At 37.2% G+C, this 20,452-nt stretch overlaps 1 protein-coding gene across 1 annotated transcript in view; it reads right to left on the bottom strand.

Annotated features, from left to right (window-relative positions):
- Nucleotides 1-20,452, bottom strand: part of TTC13 (tetratricopeptide repeat domain 13) — a 36,889-nt gene that overhangs the window by 7,877 nt on the left and 8,560 nt on the right. The window contains 14 exon segments of the mRNA XM_033144246.1: nt 24-107; nt 2,496-2,588; nt 3,652-3,701; nt 3,703-3,785; nt 4,192-4,322; nt 6,263-6,419; nt 7,906-8,080; nt 8,563-8,704; nt 14,509-14,591; nt 15,383-15,493; nt 16,316-16,432; nt 17,153-17,245; nt 18,114-18,179; nt 20,015-20,085. Of these exon segments, the coding sequence (XP_033000137.1) occupies nt 24-107; nt 2,496-2,588; nt 3,652-3,701; nt 3,703-3,785; nt 4,192-4,322; nt 6,263-6,419; nt 7,906-8,080; nt 8,563-8,704; nt 14,509-14,591; nt 15,383-15,493; nt 16,316-16,432; nt 17,153-17,245; nt 18,114-18,179; nt 20,015-20,085 (1,456 nt within the window).

The raw sequence follows: 20,452 nt of genomic DNA, 5'->3' as shown, positions 1-20,452 counted from the left end.
GGGAAAAGAAAGAATTTATTTACCTATGATAAACAAGGATCCTGTCTTTGATAAAATGAAGCATCTTTTCAAAATATTCCAGATATCTTATGTTAATAACTTGTCCCCTGCAGAGAAGAAACATTTTAAAAAACGGGACATAAACATATAGTAAGCATTTACATACCATTTGTGAAAGTACTATATGATTTCTATGTGGTAAAACACTGGAGTTCAAACTTGTTCAAGGGACTCTACCTGCAGAGAACTTTTGTGCATTGCAAGCATTATGGACGTGTTATACCACAAATCTGTGTGTTTCTACTTAGAAGGGTTCCATGAGACTCATTGGGTTCAATGAGACTTACCTGAAGTAAGTGTATAGGATTATTTTTAATACATTTATGTTGTAAGCTCCATTTGAAATAATGGAACTTACTGCAGAGTAAATTTGCATAGATAAATTTGCACTGTTAACAGAACATTTTTCAAGTGATATTTACAAGGCAACTTTGACTAACAGCAGATTGTACCACACAGTTTTTAATCTTTGATAATTTGTGCATTCTCTTTAAAAATATTAAACTGACAAGAGTCATTGTTAGCATTTAGAAGAAAAAGGATGTAACTACTATATATAAAATTAAAATTAATTTGAGTTTTATTTTGTTTCTGTACTGAGGTTGTCTTTACAGGCAAGCAGACTGGGAAACTGGGAGCAATAGTTATTAGGTCCTACATCTATAAAAAAAAACTATTTATAATATTGAAGTCTTAAACTTGAGCCCTTTTAACTTATTGAGCTACTCAACATTGTGCACGCATTGGAAAGCTGTAATCATTTTAGGTATGGGAATATTTCACCTAATACAACTTTTCAGCCCTGCTCAGGATATGGTTACACAGACTGCCCATAATTCATCAATATTTTTCCCCAAACCAGGGCCATTGAAATGAAATGAATGAAAGCTCATGCATTGATAATTCATTTCAAGATTTATGGCCACTGGATTATATTTGCTTATATCTATTTAAACTCTCCAGCTAAATTTTCATTCTGAGCAATGCTCGCAAACACGAATTTTTGTTTTCCATCTAGAATGTTGTTGGCGTAATTGTAATGGTTCAAACATTCATGAACAGTAAAAAGATATGTCTGGGGTGCAGCTAGCCACACAAACACGTACACCAAAGGCAAAACTACATACCATTATTGCACTTGTTGAAGTCCCTTCTCGTTTCCAAGTCTACAAAACAAGATTTCATAGAGCAAGCTTTATAGCCGCAAATATCAAGAGACAAAGCTACTTGTCAATCACAGGGGTTAATTAGGCTACTCGTCTTTAATTTCACTTACCTGAGCCAGTTGTGCTTAATTAGTTTAATTAAACCTGCTATGACTAAACAAGAACTGCATAATAATAAGCGATGAAAAGAAGCCTGGAAAAAAGTGGCAGCTTAAGGCAGATTCATCAATGCAGTTTATGAAAAAGCAAGGATCATATTAGCAGAAGAATTTTTTTTTCTAAAAGGAGCAGAGAAATCATAGTTCCAAATTATTTATTCAAACTTTCCACTGCCAGCACAACCCATTGCTGCCTATCAAACACTTTCTATGCTGACATTTCACACTACAAAATAAGCTATGATGGATCTAGTAAGAAGGCAGTGAGTCTATAGGCGAATTAGAAGTTACCACACTTTCATGGTAGGCCTTGTAGTTATGCAGTCAGCATATATCTATGCCAAGCAGATTTTAGAACTTGACTTTAGATTTTCAGAAAAGTTTGATATGAATCTAGTTAAGGAATATAAATGAAGTCAAGGGGGAAAAAATCAGAACGACCCAAACTGAATGTAAACTACCCAGCTTGTACCATGAAAGGTTGATGCAATTGGTAAAGATTGGACAAAGAAGTAATTGGTCAAAGCAAGAATGCAACAAGTTCTCACTAGGAAACTTACAAACTTTGGCAGCTTAAAAATATACTCCTTAGTCTAAACCCCTGTGATTGACAATATTTTTGTTGTGTTCTCTGCCTTCCTTCTTTGTGGCTGCTCTAATACTAGGTATCTTGTTTTGTAGTATAGGAGAAGAGGGAACATACAACAATTGCTAAGCTATGCTTTGAAAAGAAGTGGGCTTGTGATGGAGCATAATGCAATAATGAATCAGTTGTGCTGGATATATTACCTTTCAGAAATGCCTGTCAAGATTTTAAGAGTAGCTGTGGGTTTCTGTGTAGGAAAAATAACTAACAGAAGGCAGTACTGAAAGATACGGGAATTATTTGTTTGACTCCAAAACAGTGTAGATGTACAATTCCAGCTCCTCAGGAAAAGGAAAAGAAAAATCTAAAGGGGGCTAAGAAACATGCAATACAGTACATACTCATTTAAAGAAAAAAATGTCAGAATACAAGTTCAGAAATCCCAACACCGAGAACTCCTCTGTGCAAAATGTGTGATTCTGGCACAATTTCTGATGCAAACAAGATTTCACTAAAGCATCATACCTGATTAGATTGATGTGATTATTAAAGCCTCTGCTAAGACTTCGAGCTGGCATTTGGTCTAACCATAGTACAGGCTGGTCTGGGTCAGCTATCCTGTAAAGAGACACTGCATCAACACTGCTTACAGATTTGGTAGTTGTATTGATTCAGGTTTAATTTTTTTCCCATCTATTTTTAAATAAAGCTCTTTTTATTTATTTATTTATTTCACCTACAATAATGTGCTAACCTCAAGAGTTAGAGGAAATTAACTTGGAGATCAGAATCAAACTAATTCCTAAGGGATGTGGGGTGGCAGCGGCGGGAATCTGGGCAACCAATCTGGACTTTGAGGGGCATCTCACCATAACACAGCACCAATAATGACACCCATGGCCAGCAACACTGCCTGGGAATGCATCCCAAATGCTGACCTGGAAGCCCTCTTACAGTTGCAAAAACATAAGCATAGGAGGAGGATTGGGGCCCAACTGCAACATGTCTTCATTCATAAGGCAGCTGGCAACACTGCCAAGAAAGAGAATGGAAATGGGAAGAACAGAGAGAACGGAGAATCACTGAGCCTATACATCTTACAAAATTGGTTAGCTCTTCAGGAAATCAAGGTTAATCTTGGTGATGTTGTAGTAACCAAATCTGAAATGTTAAGAGGAATGAAATAATGGACTTAACTTTATTTACTTTAGTTTGCAAGGAGAAAAAACTTTTGTCTCTTGATCTAAGAAGTTGGATTAAAGATTCAAGTTATACATCGCCCTATATGATACACAATGTGCATACTATTATGAAATGTAAAGTTAGAGTTTGCATAAGGGGTGAAATAGGGGGAGGAAAGCATTGTGAAAGAGAGAAAAGAAAAACCCGACATGCCTGGATCAAGCAGTATGGGAAGGTCCAAACACAATGATTTGCCCTGTGGCCTCCAGCCTCCAGGGATGGCACTTATTAGAAGAATAGGTTTTGTGAAGTAGTCACACAGACAGGGCTATAAATCGTAATCAACAGCAGAAGTAATGATGTAGGAACCACAAAAATCTATAAATACTTCCTCAGTTCATTCTGCCTCTGCCTTTAAAAAGTCAATACTTGCTTAGCCTACAATTTAGTACTCTTGATAATAAGGATAATTCACAAACTAGATTTCTTCCTTTATTACCTTCGCCATTTCACAGCAATGTCAAACATATCTCTCCACTGCATCAGCCTGGGTTTTTCCATTAATTCGTACTTTCGAGTTCACCCACGTTCTCTGTACAGCTTGCATTACTTCTATCACAGCTAGCCCCATTGCTAAACAACAAACAAAAGTAGGTTACCAGTGAAGACCACTCACATTTATACTTGACATCTAAACATGAGGCAGAAGCTGAAGCATCAAAATAGTGCAATTCTATGCATGCATGTCCCTTACTATGTTCAGTAAGGCTTATTCTCTAAGTAAGTGGGCACAGAATTGCAGACTAAGAGATGCAAGTGGATGACTGCATAGGATCTAATATTTAATATCACTGGAGGTACACTTACAGTACATAATGGAATGTAATTATTATTAGTAGTTTTCTTTTATGTATGAATAAGCTGAACTACAATCTGAATAGAGCATGTTTTATTGCACAACTTAAAATATCCAATGCTAATCACAGCAAGCGCCATTATACTTTTAATTCCATATTCCAATAAAGTTTTTCCAGTGTACCTCTATGCACTCTCTTGTTTGGAAGAAATCCAGGGGTCTCATATTGCATTAGGGAACCCAACTGATCAGCAACACATATCATCTCTTGCATTTCGGGTTTATAGTTTTCAAATTTCTGAAGTAGCGCATCCCTTAAAATCACAAATAAAGCCAGTATTAAATATCAAGATGATTTCTTGCATAGATTCTGTATTAGTAGCAGCCAGTGAGACAGACAAGCATTAGAAATATGGTTTAAGATTACCGACCCCTGCCCAGCATAATGGAAGGTTTATTGCAGCTTTCCTTTTTATAACTCTATTTGGGCATAAATAAATAAATAAAAATTGCCCACTAGCACCTTAGAGACCAACTAAGTCTGTTCTGGGTATAAGCTTTTGTGTGCATGTACACTTCTTCAGATACACTGAAACAGAAGTCACCAGACCCTTATATATAGTGGGAGGGTAGGGTGGGAGATGGGTAGTAGGAGATGGGTGATTGATCCAATGAGTATGGTAAACCTGTTGACGACTGCAATTAGTCCTACAGGAAAACTACTGTGCTATTTCTTTTCTGATTGAGTCTTACTTACTTCGCCAAACCTTTATTAGGCATTGCAAATACAGGCCATCATAAACATCCACACACACACACACACACACACACACACACACACAGGAATGTGAAATATGTAATAACGAGGGGATTTTCATTGGAGTTTCTTCCTGCTAAATAGTGCCATTCACCACTCTGAGTGATACTATTGACAAAAACTCAGCCACCCTGGCAGTTACTTCTGGGTTAATGTCAGACCGATAGAATCTGGTATTTTCATTGTGCCATGATGTTAAGACTACCCCAAAAAAGGGGATAGCATGCATTTACATAGCTGGTTGTACAATGGACATCCGCAATGTCTATCATTTCTGGGGATGTTTAAATATCTGCCCTTGACAAAAGCTGAGGGGGAAATGTTCAGTAGGGGTAACATAAACGCCCTGTGTTGGACTGGAATTATTAATTTTGTAATATAAGTGACCCTGTTATCTGTTGTATTTAAAAGAAGTCATGGGATCTGATGGAGTCATGGGATCTGATGGAGTCCAACAGACATATTGAAAGGTCAATGACTGCCTGTTCACATCCATTTAAAGGAGTCTTGACTGCTGCTTATCCTGCCAGCAAGAATACCAAGATCACAACTTCCAAGTGCCCTCTGAACAACAATGGTTTAGCAGCCTCTAACAAATAAACTAACAAATTCTGTTTCAGAGATCATTAAGTTGCTTTACAGAATTCTTTCATTTGCAGGAATGTCACATACTATACAGAGTCCTCAGCTTCTGAGGAAATACAACTGAAAAAATAATAAGTCAGAGTTGCCTTTCTTAAGTGAAATGACAGCTCCTGAGCCACAACACACCATAAAATTTGAATTGTTGTGAAAAAGAAAATAAATAGAAACATTTGCAGAAACTGTTCTTTATAGTACAGACTAAAGGGCATACTGTAAAACAATGAAGCCACTTTCTGCACTAGCTTTTCATTATTTTGGACCTCTAGGATTGTTGAGGTATATGGTTTTCCTCAGTTTCCAAGAACAAAATGGACCATAAATTAATATTACTTATTGTGCTGTCCACCAACTAAGTCCCCTTGGCAGGTTAAAAAGTTATGGATCAATAATACAACCAAACAACATACCGGTATTAAACATCATAAAGTAACTCAGTAAAACCAACATAAAACCCAACACCAGCACAAAACCAGTATAAAAGTAGTATAGAACAGCAACAAACTAGTATTGGGAAATTGGTGCTAGAGATCTAAAATGCAACAAAAAACATAAAGGGTTATGACTAATTCATACTCAGAGTAGACTAACAAGTCCATTTATTTCAATAGGTCCATTTTGAGCAGAACACATTCTTGGAGTGGGTGCAGGCTAGAAATCAACTTGAACCTGTTACAAACACATACTATAAAACCATAGCCTGTATTTGAGGCCATGTGATTAAAGTTAAACCTTGAACGGCCACTAGCAAACATTTCCACCAGAGCCCAAGTATTGGTAAATTTAGTTACTTACTTTATATGTGGTTGTAGTCCTGGCTGCTCTTCATAGTCTTCTATGAGAAAAGGAAGATTTTTGGCCCAATGATCTTTAAACTTCCCAGGAAGATCCATATCTATATTATATTCTGTAAGTGGGGTATCAAGGTGGGCATGCAGATAGCGGGAATATTCTGTGAAGGAAGTAAATATCATTTAGCCCCTTTTCCTGCAAGTCAACTTAAATGACCTCTAGGTGAAATGCTTTTCAAGCGATCTGCTGAAGAAAAATACATAAGGAGCTCATATGAAGTTGCTTTATACTGAGCTGGATTCATCTAGCTTGGTCTTGTCTACACTAAGTGGCAGTGGCTCTTCAGGGTTTCAGAAAGGCATTTTCCCCAGCCTGACCTGGAGATGCCAGGGATTGAACTGGGACCTTCTGCAGATGCTCTACCCCTGATCTATGGCCCTCCCCCAAATCCACACACAAACTACAACCATGTCACTGTTCACTGTTCACATGGTGTATCTGGGGACCCTTCCATACAAAAGCACTGTACTTCCATAAAGTAGTATAAACTTGTAGATCATTTCCCTAATATTTCTTCCATTAGCAGAGATTCTTTAAGTGAGGAACTTTCATCACTGCAATCATTAAACCTTACAACTTCACAATGCCATTTCAATGTACACCGCTTCAAAAAAAATTTTTTTGACTTTTGATAAACTTTCTAAATAATTAAAATAATATGTCTCCCTTTCCTTGAAATACATACTATCCCCTTTGGCAAACCATATCCAATTAATCAGGGTACATATAGAAAACTGCACAAAGTCTTTATTAAGGAAAAAATATCCTGAGCCAATAGTTACGTAAGTAGTCATATATATAACTTTATATTTTCACTTAAAAACAAATCTACATAAAGGGCATGCCAATTAGCAATAAATTTCATGGATAGCTAGAATTGATGTACAAGCCTAAATAAGTACTTTTTACCACCGTATGTAAACCTGAAAATAACTTTCTGCTATGTACTTCTTTAAGGGACACGGGTGGCACTGTGGTCTAAACCACAGAGCCTAGGGCTTGCCGATTGGAAGGTTGGTGGTTTGAATCCCCGTGATGGGGTGAGCTCTCGTTGCTTGGTCCCAGTTCCTGCCCACCTAGCAATTCGAAAGCACGTCAAGTGCAAGTAGATAAATAGGTACCGCTCCAGTGGGAAGATAAACGGTGTTTCCATGTGCTGCTCTGGCTCGCCAGAAGCAGCTTAGTCATGCTGGCCACTTGACCCGGAAGCTGTCTGTGGACAAACACCAGCTCCCTCGGCCTATAGAGCAAGATGAGCCCTGCAACCTCAGAGTCGTCCGTGACTGGATCTAATGGTCAGGGGTACCTTTACCTTTATGTACTTCTTTGAGGTAAGAAAGCTGTAAAGAATTTCACAATACAGTACAGCATTTTTTAAAAAAATGCCCACAAATTTGATACTTAAGTTAACATAGGTTTGAGCAGTGCTATTTTCCTAGAAAAAGAGGTGCTGGAACACACCATGAACCTTGTTCCCTTATAATGGCAATGGTGCCCACCCAAGAAGTGCTGGAACTGAGTTCTGGCTGAAAAAAAGTCCTGGATCTGGGTATGAAACAATGAATATTTCATTAGCAGAAACTTACCTCTGAGGTATTTCACTTTCAGGTACTCTGTACTAGCTTTCTGACCAGGCAAAGGATCATTTAACATAACTTTAGTTTGAGCTTTTATTCCTTCATAAAATTGCCCCATAGCAACATGACTAAGACCTTTCATATACTGGCACACTTCATTATATGGTTCTAGTTGCAGACACCTCTAGAAAATCGAAAAGAGAATAATCAATATATTTGTGAGATTGCAGATAAACAGACCACAGATCTTTATTTACTCTTTATCCACACATCCATGACAGCAGAAAAGTAATTCGTCCCAGCCGTCTCAAGTCTATGTGGAAGTTAGAAGAAAAGGAGAAGCAATGTGCCAGTTTTTAAAACAAACAAGCAGAAACCTTCCACAGGGAAAAGGTTTTTGTTCAGCCCATTTCTACTGTTATCCACTGGACAGAAATATCAAGACAGTCTTTCAATCTAAGTGAAGCCCTCAAGAAGGCTGCAACTTTTCTTATATATAACAGGGAACATGCAAGTCTTTGTGATTGTATGTGCATTTGAGAGCTTAATAGCCTAAAGGTGTCTGATTTATGTATGTTTGTTTGCTTATATAATAACCACATACAGCACACACAGATATAATGAGTATATATGATGGAACTGCTGTAATTCGTCACAATTGCTTACCTTAAAGTTTTTCAGAGCTTCATTCAGGCTACCATGATGATAAAGCATCATTCCCCCAAGTTGTATTGTCTGAACGTGATTTTGATTTAGCATCAGTGCCTTTTGAAAGTTTTCTGTAGCAGCTTCAAAGTTACCAAGCTCTCTAAAGTGATAAATGAATAGCAAAAAGCAGCAATTAAAATGTTTATTTAGTAAAGTTGCTATTTACTGAAATTAACCAATTTGGGCTCTAAAAATCAGTATCATAGAAAAAATAAGTTCAACAATAACTGTTTTTTTTTCAAGCAGCAATCCTACATGCATGTACTGAAGATTAGGCCGCAATTGTTCCTACTCCTTAGATATGTATCTGACTGTATTATCTAATTTAATCAGTTTAAGATATAAAAAGTCAGGAAAATGACTTTGAAAGTATATATTATTTTAGGCAAAGGAAGTCTTTTTATTTCAAAGTAATCTTAAAATAACTTGCCCCCCATTAAATTATTGGAGTTAAGTTTCAGTCTCATATTATATCACTAAAGTGATATCCGAACATTTTAACAAACCAGCATAACACAGTCTGGATGGTGTGGGAATTATAGTTTAGCCAGGCGTTGGCATACCACGCCGCTCTTGTCTAGATAGAATAATTAGAATAATTAATATACAGTGTTGGCATACCACACTAAATTAGGTAAGCTACAGAGCTTCATTTGGCATACCATTTGGCTCTGTGGGCACCAAGTTGGGAAACACATGTTTAGGCAGAGCAGGAGAACAAAGGAATAGGTGGAAAAGTACTGGAGATCATGAGGTGTTTAGAGGAGGGGGTGAGTGATAGAGCTGTAAGCATGCATCAAGTCACGTACACAATGAAGATGTCACATGGGTGTAGCCAAAGGAGCAACTTCCATATTTGGTATCAGAAGGCACACCTTTCCTTATTTGGTCTTTGGAGTTCTCTCTGTATGTTAATGGTTAACTTAGCTGTGAGTTTTCAATAAAAGGAGCCCCCTAGAATGCTCTGGGCGGCCTTCCCTTCACATCATCCTGTTCATCGCGTCAGTTAATTTCCCACGATCAACAATATCTAATATTGGTTTTAATATCTAAAATTCCATAACAACATCTGGTGACCCCGACGTGATAAGCTGAACACTCACTCAAAGGCAGGGTAAAGCCTTTTGGATCCACAGCTCAAGAGCTCCCGGTGAGTATGCAGACATTAGGAATTCAGGTATAGAAGCATGCAGAAAGTTTAGTCATTAAGATTTTTAGTCAGGCAGGAATTCAGGAAGCAGTTCTCATAGCTAAATCTTTTGTTATGGGATGTTTTCATGCAGGGATGTTATTGAGAAGATGGGTCATTCATCCAGTAGATTTCAAGGCACCCCCATCAGATTTCTCACTCCCAGAAAAAGGGGTCTCTCCCCCTTCGCTCTCAAAACTGCAGTTAGAGCCTCAGAGAGATTTTTTGGTCACAGGAGATCGGGAAATCACCCCTCCTACTGTGCCATTAGTCTCCGAGGCAACAGTTTTGCTAGCTAATTCTCCAGGAGCAATTAGAATGGGTTTTAGGACAGAGCAATTGATAGGGACGCTTACTGCTATGGAATTTGTTTCATGGGTTGTAGATGCCCAGGGGCAAATTCAGTATCAGTGGGCTCCTGTATCTTATCAGGTTTTGAGAGAGCAGAGGACTAGCTTCCTGGAAACAGGCTTGCGTTCTTCATTTACACAGGGAGATCCTCTGCTCCCAACAGAAGGGGATGTTAACCCTTCGCTCTCAGATTTGCAGGTAATGTCAGCATTTCAGAGAGCTAAGTCATCAGTTTCTTCTCTAAAGGAGTCAATGAGAGCTGAGGCACTGAGATTCAGGAAAGGGTTAAAAGCAGAGCTTCAGTCTTTCCGTACTATGCAGGTAGGAGTGTTTTGAAAAGGCAAGGAGGAAGCAGGGCAAGCAGACAGCTGGCAGGAATTGTTTAAGGGAATTCTGTTTGTTGGTTTTGATATTATTGTTTTTGTTATTGTTGCTGCTGCCAGAAGCACATGGTAGCCAATCCCCCTTTCTACCTCTGTTTTGTAATACCTGGCCTTTTAAGAAAGTTATTTTGAAGAAAGGTTTTTGTTGGGCAATGCAAACGAGGGTGGCTGAGAAACAAAGGCAGCTTCCCCCTCCCCTCGTGTGAGTGGGGGGGGAGGGCTAGTTTTGAAATGACATGGTTTGGCTTTTCCCACGTGTTTGAATCTCTTTGTTTGAATTTCTCTTAAATTTCTTTTAGACTTCAAGGTTTTTTGATTGTTGCTATTAACTGAAAGGCACATTCAGAGAAATTTTCATTTTAGGGGACCCTGAGGCAAGGCAGAATAAGGTTTGGGAAACCTTCCTTTAAAGAGATTGCAGGATAGGTGAGAAGGAGCTTATAGGAATGGTAGTGTAGGAATAGAATTAATTAGGAAGATAGATTTTCCATGGGGTTGTTATTCTTATGCCATCTCAATTAAAGGGACTCTTGCCAAAACATACTTATTAAATGGCAGGTCTTTTTGAGGTATGCTAATCTCTGCCAAGCAGTGGCCCCCAGATTGGCCCATTAAAGACTCAACTTTAGTCTGGGGTATCTGAGGAACTCAAAAGGCACATTGCAGTCCTTCCCATTCATGTTAACTTGTGGGGAAGGGACTTAATGAAGCAGTTTAATGAAAAAGTTAGTAATAAGTTAGTTATAGATAATTAGAGAAAAATCATAGGTCTTTCTAAGCTCACTGCCTACCTATAGCATGATGTTTTACAGACCCTATTTGAGAAAAACAGTTACAGCATTTACTCAGGAGAAGTAATTAATTCTTAAAGCATTGGCAATTAATCATTTAGCATTTCACTAATTTTTTGTAAATATCAGGCAAGTAAAAAGATTGTTACAATGTGGTTTTGCCTAATCCTAATTTGATTACAAGTAAGCTTCCAGGTAATTTTGAGTATTGTTTTTTCACCATTCCATTGTGTAAAAAAGTTTTACCACTAGGCATGATATGGCACAGGCTTTGAAACGCCATCTAGAGGTTTATCTGGCGCATTACAAGAGTTTTGCACCTGGATGGCTGGAATAAATTTTGAACAATTTGGCTTAATTTTAGTTTGCATATTACTCCTGAAAAAAGTTCAGCTGCAGAAGTCATTCTTATATTTGGCCTATAAACATATTCTCATTCACAGATATTACAAATTAAGGTGGCAGATTCTCTTTTCTTATTTTCAGTTATTCTTTTCTTTTGTTTGAAGCTTTGAGATTTACAAGGAATCCAGCAGAACTGGTTTTTAGCAGACCTTGTTGCTTTAACATCAGTAAAACAGGCAGTATTTCAAAGGGTTAATGCCAGGATGGCACAGCATTGTCTTTAATCCTCATCTCCATAGCTGGCCAACAACAGGAAATTCAGAAGCACAGGCAGCTAAAGAGAAAGTTTTTTGCTAATTTAGAATAGATTTCTCTAGTGCATACACTAAGTTTTATTGTTAATATTGTAGTATATTTAAAATTAGAGAGAGAAGTAAAGTTTTGATATTTAGATTTAGTTGATATAGTGATCCCTCTGACACTGAGGGAATAGGAGAGAATGGTTTATACAATTGCAAACAGTTTTAACAGACTATGTGGAAAAAGATTTCTTATCATATTCTATCAGATCCTCATCTGTTTGCTTTTGATCTAATTAAGTTTATTCTATAATTGCACAGCAACCTTTACAAGATGCTCTTATAATTTTTTATTGATCGAGGTCCAAGAATTAGCTGTAGTAACTTTAGCACTTCAAGAATTCCTAATGCAGGATATTAATATTATTTTAGATAGTATATTTGTCAGGTTATTTGCTTTTCTTTCAGGATCTATATCACACCAAGCATAGCAGAAAATCTTTTAAGTTTGTTTCTAACATGGCAACAGTTATTACAAGCATGCAGTTGCCAGCTTTATGTGGCTCATATTAGATCCCATCATGGGACAGTCATGCTATGTTTCACCAACATGCAAAAAGAGTTGGAAAAAAAGGTTTTAGCTTCTTTAGAACATGCAACAGCTATCTTAGAGCAGTGTCTTCAATGTTCTCAGACTGCACCATCATCTTCTACTGGTTTAAATCCCAGAGGGTTTACAAGCAAATGTAATTTGGCAACACAATATTTTTCCTTTGTTTTCGTTTTTTGGACGCATTCTCATTATATTTGGACAACTCCTCAAGAAAGGAGAAGCCACAAGGCAAGTTCTCAAAACCTGCTTACTATAGTCATAATTTTGCAGAGTTTTGTCAAAAATTGGAAATTTATTATTGATTTGGAATGATTATTAAGAGATTTCACAGCACCTTAAAGGCTGCTTTTCTCAAAATTAAAAGGAAAAAAGTGGAAATGGTTTCCCCGCAAATCAGGAATGGTAGCTAAAGTTTCTAAGTTCTAAATTTAAACATCACAAATTTATTTAAACATTACAAATTTATTAATTCAAATTTATTAGCTCCAATTGGAAATCATTTTGGCCAATCCCAAACCACAGGGGAAATGGGCGGGGCTACGTTTTTGTGCTTACTTTTTCAGATTTAGTTTGGTTCCAGTTCACTGCGTAAACAGCTCGCTACATGAAACCATGGAGAGATGGATTGGCGTCAGGATCCAATGTTTCACCTGACGCCCAACCTAGCATCACTGCAGATCCAGGACCAGACCAGACCAGACCCGATGCTCAACCTGGCCGCACTACAAATCCATGACCCCCAGAGGGACCAGAATCGCGTGTTGCTATAGCGTTCCAGATTCAAGACCCACAGAGAGGCACTACAGCATCATCATGTCACTTGGGGAGAAATCAAGGCTCTCTCATCACATCATGGCAGCTTTTACTTGTCTACCACTAACTCGTTGCAGACACATGAACATAACAACATTAATGTGTCAACAACACGTTTATAGAAGACACCACCCCTCCATTGAGGAACAAGTTTATTTTGTTGAACTTTTGACACAGACATTAAGATATTGAGCCCTCACTTTCTGAGAGACTAAAAAGTATTCTTATTGCTAATTGTTTCATTGTTGTTTGCAAAGTGTACATAGGGTTTTATATAAAGTTTATGTTTGTATAATGTTTCATATGAAAAGGTTTACAAGGTTAATGCAATTGTTGCACAAGTTTTGCCTCATGACATACACATTATGCCCATAAAAGCGGCATTCCTTACCCTCTCACAGAAGTGACTTTCCACGCTTGACACAGATATGCTGACACCCTTGCTCATCTAACTGATTTGGCCTTTTGCATTTAATAAATTTAATAAAAGGGGGAGATGTGGGAATTATAGTTTAGCCAGGCGTTGGCATACCACGCCGCTCTTGTCTAGATAGAATAATTAGAATAATTAATATACAGTGTTGGCATACCACACTAAATTAGGTAAGCTACAGAGCTTCATTTGGCATACCATTTGGCTCTGTGGGCACCAAGTTGGGAAACACATGTTTAGGCAGAGCAGGAGAACAAAGGAATAGGTGGAAAAGTACTGGAGATCATGAGGTGTTTAGAGGAGGGGGTGAGTGATAGAGCTGTAAGCATGCATCAAGTCACGTACACAATGAAGATGTCACATGGGTGTAGCCAAAGGAGCAACTTCCATATTTGGTATCAGAAGGCACACCTTTCCTTATTTGGTCTTTGGAGTTCTCTCTGTATGTTAATGGTTAACTTAGCTGTGAGTTTTCAATAAAAGGAGCCCCCTAGAATGCTCTGGGCGGCCTTCCCTTCACATCATCCTGTTCATCGCGTCAGTTAATTTCCCACGATCAACAATATCTAATATTGGTTTTAATATCTAATATTCCATAACAACAGGATGGAAACTTCCCTTCTATATGTTCCTTACACAATTCACATTTGAGGGTCGAAGACTGAAATGTAAAGGCATTTTGCTTACCGATAGGCCTGCCCCAGACTTTTATATGCATCAATAAAATCTGCTTTCTGCTTAAGGGCTTCTTTGAATGATTCAATAGCTTCCTGGGAAAACACAACCATTTACTCTTGTTAATTAAAATATTGTGCTATTAAGATTAATAATTCCTATTGGGATTTTTAAAAAATAATTATGGAAATACTTTGTGGAAGATCTATACAGGCAAACACAAGGCAATACATTGGACAATATATTTATAACTGCATGTGCAAAAATGTCCTCAGAAACTGAAATATGAAATGTCCAAAAAGCTAACCTCTCTTAGCATCACACAATCAATCTACTAATAGGCAAATTTGTGATAACACAAATGTATAAGGTCTATCAACCAAATGATAAACTCAACTAACATCAAGGACAGGAGTGGGGGACTAAACAACTTTAAAATCTCTCTAGATTGTTCTATATTTATCTATCAGATATTTTAAGCACCAACCCAAACACTCAAATAGAGGTAATGCCAACAGATAAATTAGATACATGCAATTATTTGATACAATTATGTTACTATGAAGTCTCTTAGATACAAATTAAGGTAGTTACTGCTGAAACATTTTGAATCTGACATGTCAAAAGTGTTCCATTCTCATTAAACAACTCCGTTACAACTAACAGGTATGAAAAGCTGTGTAAAGGCCCCTGTCTGGACCTTTGGAAAGACACTCGGAGTAGATAAGGCTAAACACTCTGGCTTGGTACATTCATAAAGCAGACTTTGTAACATACCTCCAGCCAAAGGGCAGTATATAAATTCAATAAACTAACTAACAAACTAACAAACATATGCATTCGTCACACATATAATAGAAATTGCACAGTTATTCAAAATAATTACCTTTAGAAGTCCTCTGTGAAAAAATGTTAAACCTTTGTAAAGCATAGCTATAGGCTGGTTTTTGTTTAGTTCAAGGGAGTTCTGAAAGTCTTCATGGGCACTTGAATAGTCCTGTGACAGAAAAACAACTACCATCAGACAGAAAACTGCTAGATCTAACACAAAGGCAACACAAATAATGTTGTAGTTACAGGATACCAAGCCTTCCAAACCACAAAATTATTAACTCTTAAAATGAAAAGAACAGTTTATGGCGGTCTTAGGCTACAATCCTAGACCTATTACTTGGGAGCTTCACTGAATTCAGTAGGTTACAAAAGAAACATGTTCCCTCTATTTTTATAATGGTTCCAGGGGAAAAGCAACCTAAATTATGGTAACTGAAGAAACTGGAGTGGTAATAAGTCAAGAAAAGTCCCTAGAAATAATCTGCTTCCACAATCTCTACAGATACCAGCTGTTCCTTCTACTTTTGAAGTAGCAATCTTTTTAACTAAGTTGGTGCTCTAAAAGAATGAAAAAAAGTTTTTTTAAAAAAATAATAATAATTCTGTGTTCTGCCTTGAACTCTTTAAAGAAAAAGCAGTATATATGTGCCTTAAATAAACAAATTAAAAACTTTTTAGAAAATCATCACGAAAATTGCTTTTGTACACCCTTCCTGCAAAAATAGGCGCTGAACAAAAATATGTATCAGCAGTTTCTCCCAGTCTAAAGTACCTGAATCTGTTTCCTCAGACAGCTTCTGTAAAGCTATCTTGTTGCAAGAGATCGGGCAAGAGAGTGGGAGATCTCCCCCTGCCTCCCAAACTCAGTTCTCTTTAAAGGAGATAGATAGATTAGCTTGTAGGTTATAATACATTGCAAAGATGACCCTTGGGACTAAACACCTGTACCAACTCATTCTCTGCAGGTGCTCAACTGAAAACTAACCTCAGATATGAAGTAAAGAGTACCTCTGTGTCGGTAAAGTCGTGCAGAGGGTTTTAGCTGAATAGCTTTAGTGAGGTCAGCCAGCGCTTCACTCATTTGACCCAGAGGTGACAGTATCTGTAAAACCAAGATAATACTTTGAGCAAGATTGTACAAATAATCCTTCATTTTCAAAATGATTTTAGGTTGCAACATGTAATAACTATGCACAAAAATTAATTTTGCGTTGAGTAATTAAACAAGTGCATTGTTTGTGTAAAAAAATTGTACATTAAAATTGATTGGAGCACATGCATATATTACATCACATCTATTTAACTTTTAAAAGCGGACTAAGACCTATTCATTTTGTCAGGTATTAAGGGGCTGAAGGAGAAAAAGTGGGTTTGGGTTCTACTGAAATGACATATTTCTTCCTACTAAATTTTTTCTAAGCCCATCTGTATAACTTATAAAAAAATTGTTGCATTTATTATTACAAGCATCCTTCTATACATTAACAAAGAAAATGAAGAGTTAATGACATTCACGGACCCTCTGAAGGCTGACAGCTACAAACACTAGTGTAATTATGCTTTTCAATTTGTGTATTCATGTTCATAATTGAATAGGTTTTGTAACTTTGGTATTTTTATTCTATTTTATTTTTGTCTGAATGTATTGATAGCTGTATATTGATGAACATCAAATCTTAATTCATATAATATATTATTAGGAATATGACCAAGAACTTTCAACAATAAACATATAGAAACATACAGAAAATAACTGGATAAACAAAATAACAACTAGATAAGGTAGAGACATCAGAAAGTCTTTTAAAAGTGGAGGAAGTACCTCTGCTCGCTGCTCAAACACTTCAGCTTGATCTGGGACCAGACTAATGACTCTGCTCAGCTCAAACAAAGCTAGCTCTGCATTTTTTATATCCTTAAAAATGGGGGGAAATATGTAAGTAACAATGTATGCTTAGTCACAGGGAGGTTATGGTGACAATTTTTAAATGGTACAAAACTCAGTGAATCAAAATTCTTGGTTTCATCATGGAATATTTTTATGTGTGCTAAGAGTCACATACATGCAACATCAGAACAAACAAGGCTAAGTATTCCAGTTACTATGGGACCATCATGAATCTGCTATTGCCAGGGCTGGCCTGCCCATGAAGCACCATGAGGCAAGTGCCTCAGGTGGTAGAAGGGAAATAAAAATCTTTATCATTTATACTTTATCATTATTGTTGTTGCAAAAATATTAATATGTATCCTAAAAAGCAATGGGAAGTGAAGGGACTGTACAAATAACTTCTGGGTTTGGAATAAGTACATTCCTCTTGAGCAAAAATCATTAGCTAGAATGCCATGCCTGCTTCTGGGGGAGCTGCTTCCCTGGAAGTGGAGAGTATGGAGTCATGGAGTGGAACAGAAGAAAACTTCACAAAACTGATGTTGTCCATAAAAAATGTGCAGATGGTGACAGCAGTGTCTGATCCCAACAATCCTGAAGGAAAAGAGAATCCTTCACACGGCTGTCTAGATCAGCATGAAGCAACCAACCAATATCAACCCCCACCTCATTATTGCAAATCTTCTGTCCTAGGCAAAGTTGCAATTCTAACCCTGTTTACTGTAAGAAGCAAATAGAGCCTCCAGGTTCAGGAGCAGTCTACCTCTGAATACCAGGTGAGGTGACTTTTTTTGTTCACCTCAAGCACCAAAATGCCTTAGGCCAGCCCTGGCTAATGCATATATATTATGGCATTCATTATCATGTGCAGCTTTAAAAATGTTATACTCACATGCAGCCCTTTCTTTCCATATGCTATCCCTCGTCCATAAATTGCACTAACAAGCTCTGGTTGCTCCTATTTGAAGCAAAATAAATAATCTTTAGAAGGTGCCACTTGTCCTAATAGTGAATGCTACATTCCATCATACATAACTAAAGCCAAAATTCATGCATTTCATCCACATTCATTTGCATTTCTAAGGAGTTACTTTGGGCTTATGCACACAATTAAAGAGCAGCTTGGTGGGCAGTTTTACACAGAAGATGCTCCAAAGGGGGAACTACTATAGGAGTGGAGTGTGTGTGCTCCTTTAGTCTCTGCACTGTCTCTGTAAACTGCTTATTAACCTCTGCATTTTTATTATTTTAAAGCCCATTGCTCATTTCAGGCCTCTTCTTTGATATACTGTAGTTTCAAATCTCATTTCATAGTCATATACTAAATAATACATTCTAGTACATGAATGCATAAATTACAGCTACACAAAATTTCCATAATACAACAGGAGAAGTGAAAAGTGTTCTGGTGATTAGGGCAGCAGAGCTGCTTTTCAAAGTCATATAGTTTGGGCCTGAAGGAGTTGAACTTATATGTGATGTGCCAAGTTCTGCTGACATTTCCCACTGCCACCAAAATCACCTTTAGGTGGCTGTGAATTTGAGTAGATGAATAGTAGCACTATTGAACTCTTTCTCTGCCAGCCATTTCCCCCACTCAAAATCATACATGGACACATGTCATATCTAGTTTGGGACTTGCAGCAGTTATGGACCAAGGAATTTAACACTGTCCTCCTACCAAAACCTTCCAGCCTGAACCTTTACAATAGTGTAATCATTTTGGGCTATGATTCAGAGTAGACATGCCTGCTGAATTATAGTTTGTGGAATTTTCCTATCAAGACCCCAAGAAGCTGCATGTCAAGTTAAGCTAAGTTGCCTCCCCATGTAACATTTCCAATAACATCCATATCCCTCTTCACATCAACCTATATCCTTCTGTATACATTTTTAACTCTTTTATTGAAAGCTACTGATTTAACAATATTAAAGACAATCAGATTATTGTTAAATCAATATTATTCAAATGTAAGCTAGGTTTACTAATATATTTATATATTCAGTTGCAAAACTGGAGATAGCGTGGAACAATTCACAACTGAATAGGTTCCAGTTTGGTATCAGGTTAATGACTAATATTTGATTGCTATTTGTTCAGTAAACTCAACCTGAATGAATGTCCACAGGTTTCTAGCCCACATATTATTATTTTTTACTAGCCAGTCAGATTATGCATGTCTAAGTTATTATTATTAATAATTAAATTTGTTAGTCGGTTTAAATTGCCCAAGGCAACCCAAAGCAAATTACAATAATTGAATAGATCATTTTGTGATACATCAATAGGCCTGAAAGAAAGTAAACAAACTCTTCCAGTCTTATAAAAGCTTCCCTTGCCCAGTAGTCTGGAAGAAATCCTTACTTGCCAAAGCAACCAGCCTCAACTAGACAGAAGTATATTAAATCCCTGAATACATCATATAAAGGAGGCCAACTGTTCAGAAAATACTTGCAATAAGGTGTTTCACTATTATGATTACCATTTGCATAATATAAAAATATTTTGCTACAATTCTCTGTGATAATTCTGCTCTCATTCTTAAAATGACTTTTCTCTGGCTGCATATGAGCTTTTCCCATCACATAAACCTTCAAGGAGTTACCCTCAGGCCCATTTCCCTTTTATAGATTCAAGTTTCCATTCCATCCATCCATCTTCAATTATGTTACAGTATATTGGCTAATCAGTTTCTGCCATCTGTCACTCTTCTCTAGGAAGGCAGGAATTCTACCTTGGGGAGTTCTATTATCTAAGTCTAAAACTACAATGTAATAGGAGTGAAAAATCACCTGGAGCATTGTGGAGAAGTGCCGCACAGCTTCATCATAAAGGCCACTGCCAATCAATACATAAGCAATAGCTGTCAAAATAGTGTTACGGGTTAGTGTTATGAATTCCACATTTGCCATGCATATAAGAATTGCTGAATACCTGCCAAAGAGTTTAATTGAGGGATATGATTTCTGAAAACAGGGTTTCGAAAAGATGTTATTTCATAACCTATCAAATACTACAACATAATAATCAGGAAATAGTGTCATTAAAACATCAACATTTAATATATTCAATGATTATTTTTTCCTGTATAGAGTAGCCCAAGGCTTGAAACCACACTTTGCATCACTGTACACTTTTAGGTAATTTAAAAATCCCACTTGGCAATTAGTAACAAAGAAAAACATTCCAATCCCACCCATGTAAATGGTCCCAAGATTCAATCTCTGGCA

The sequence above is a fragment of the Lacerta agilis genome, chromosome 3 (assembly GCF_009819535.1).
Source record: "Lacerta agilis isolate rLacAgi1 chromosome 3, rLacAgi1.pri, whole genome shotgun sequence".
In the NCBI taxonomy this organism is placed as follows: Eukaryota; Metazoa; Chordata; class Lepidosauria; order Squamata; family Lacertidae; genus Lacerta; species Lacerta agilis.
The sequence above is the reverse complement of the archived record's forward strand: the minus strand, read 5'-3'. Positions and strand labels throughout refer to the sequence as shown.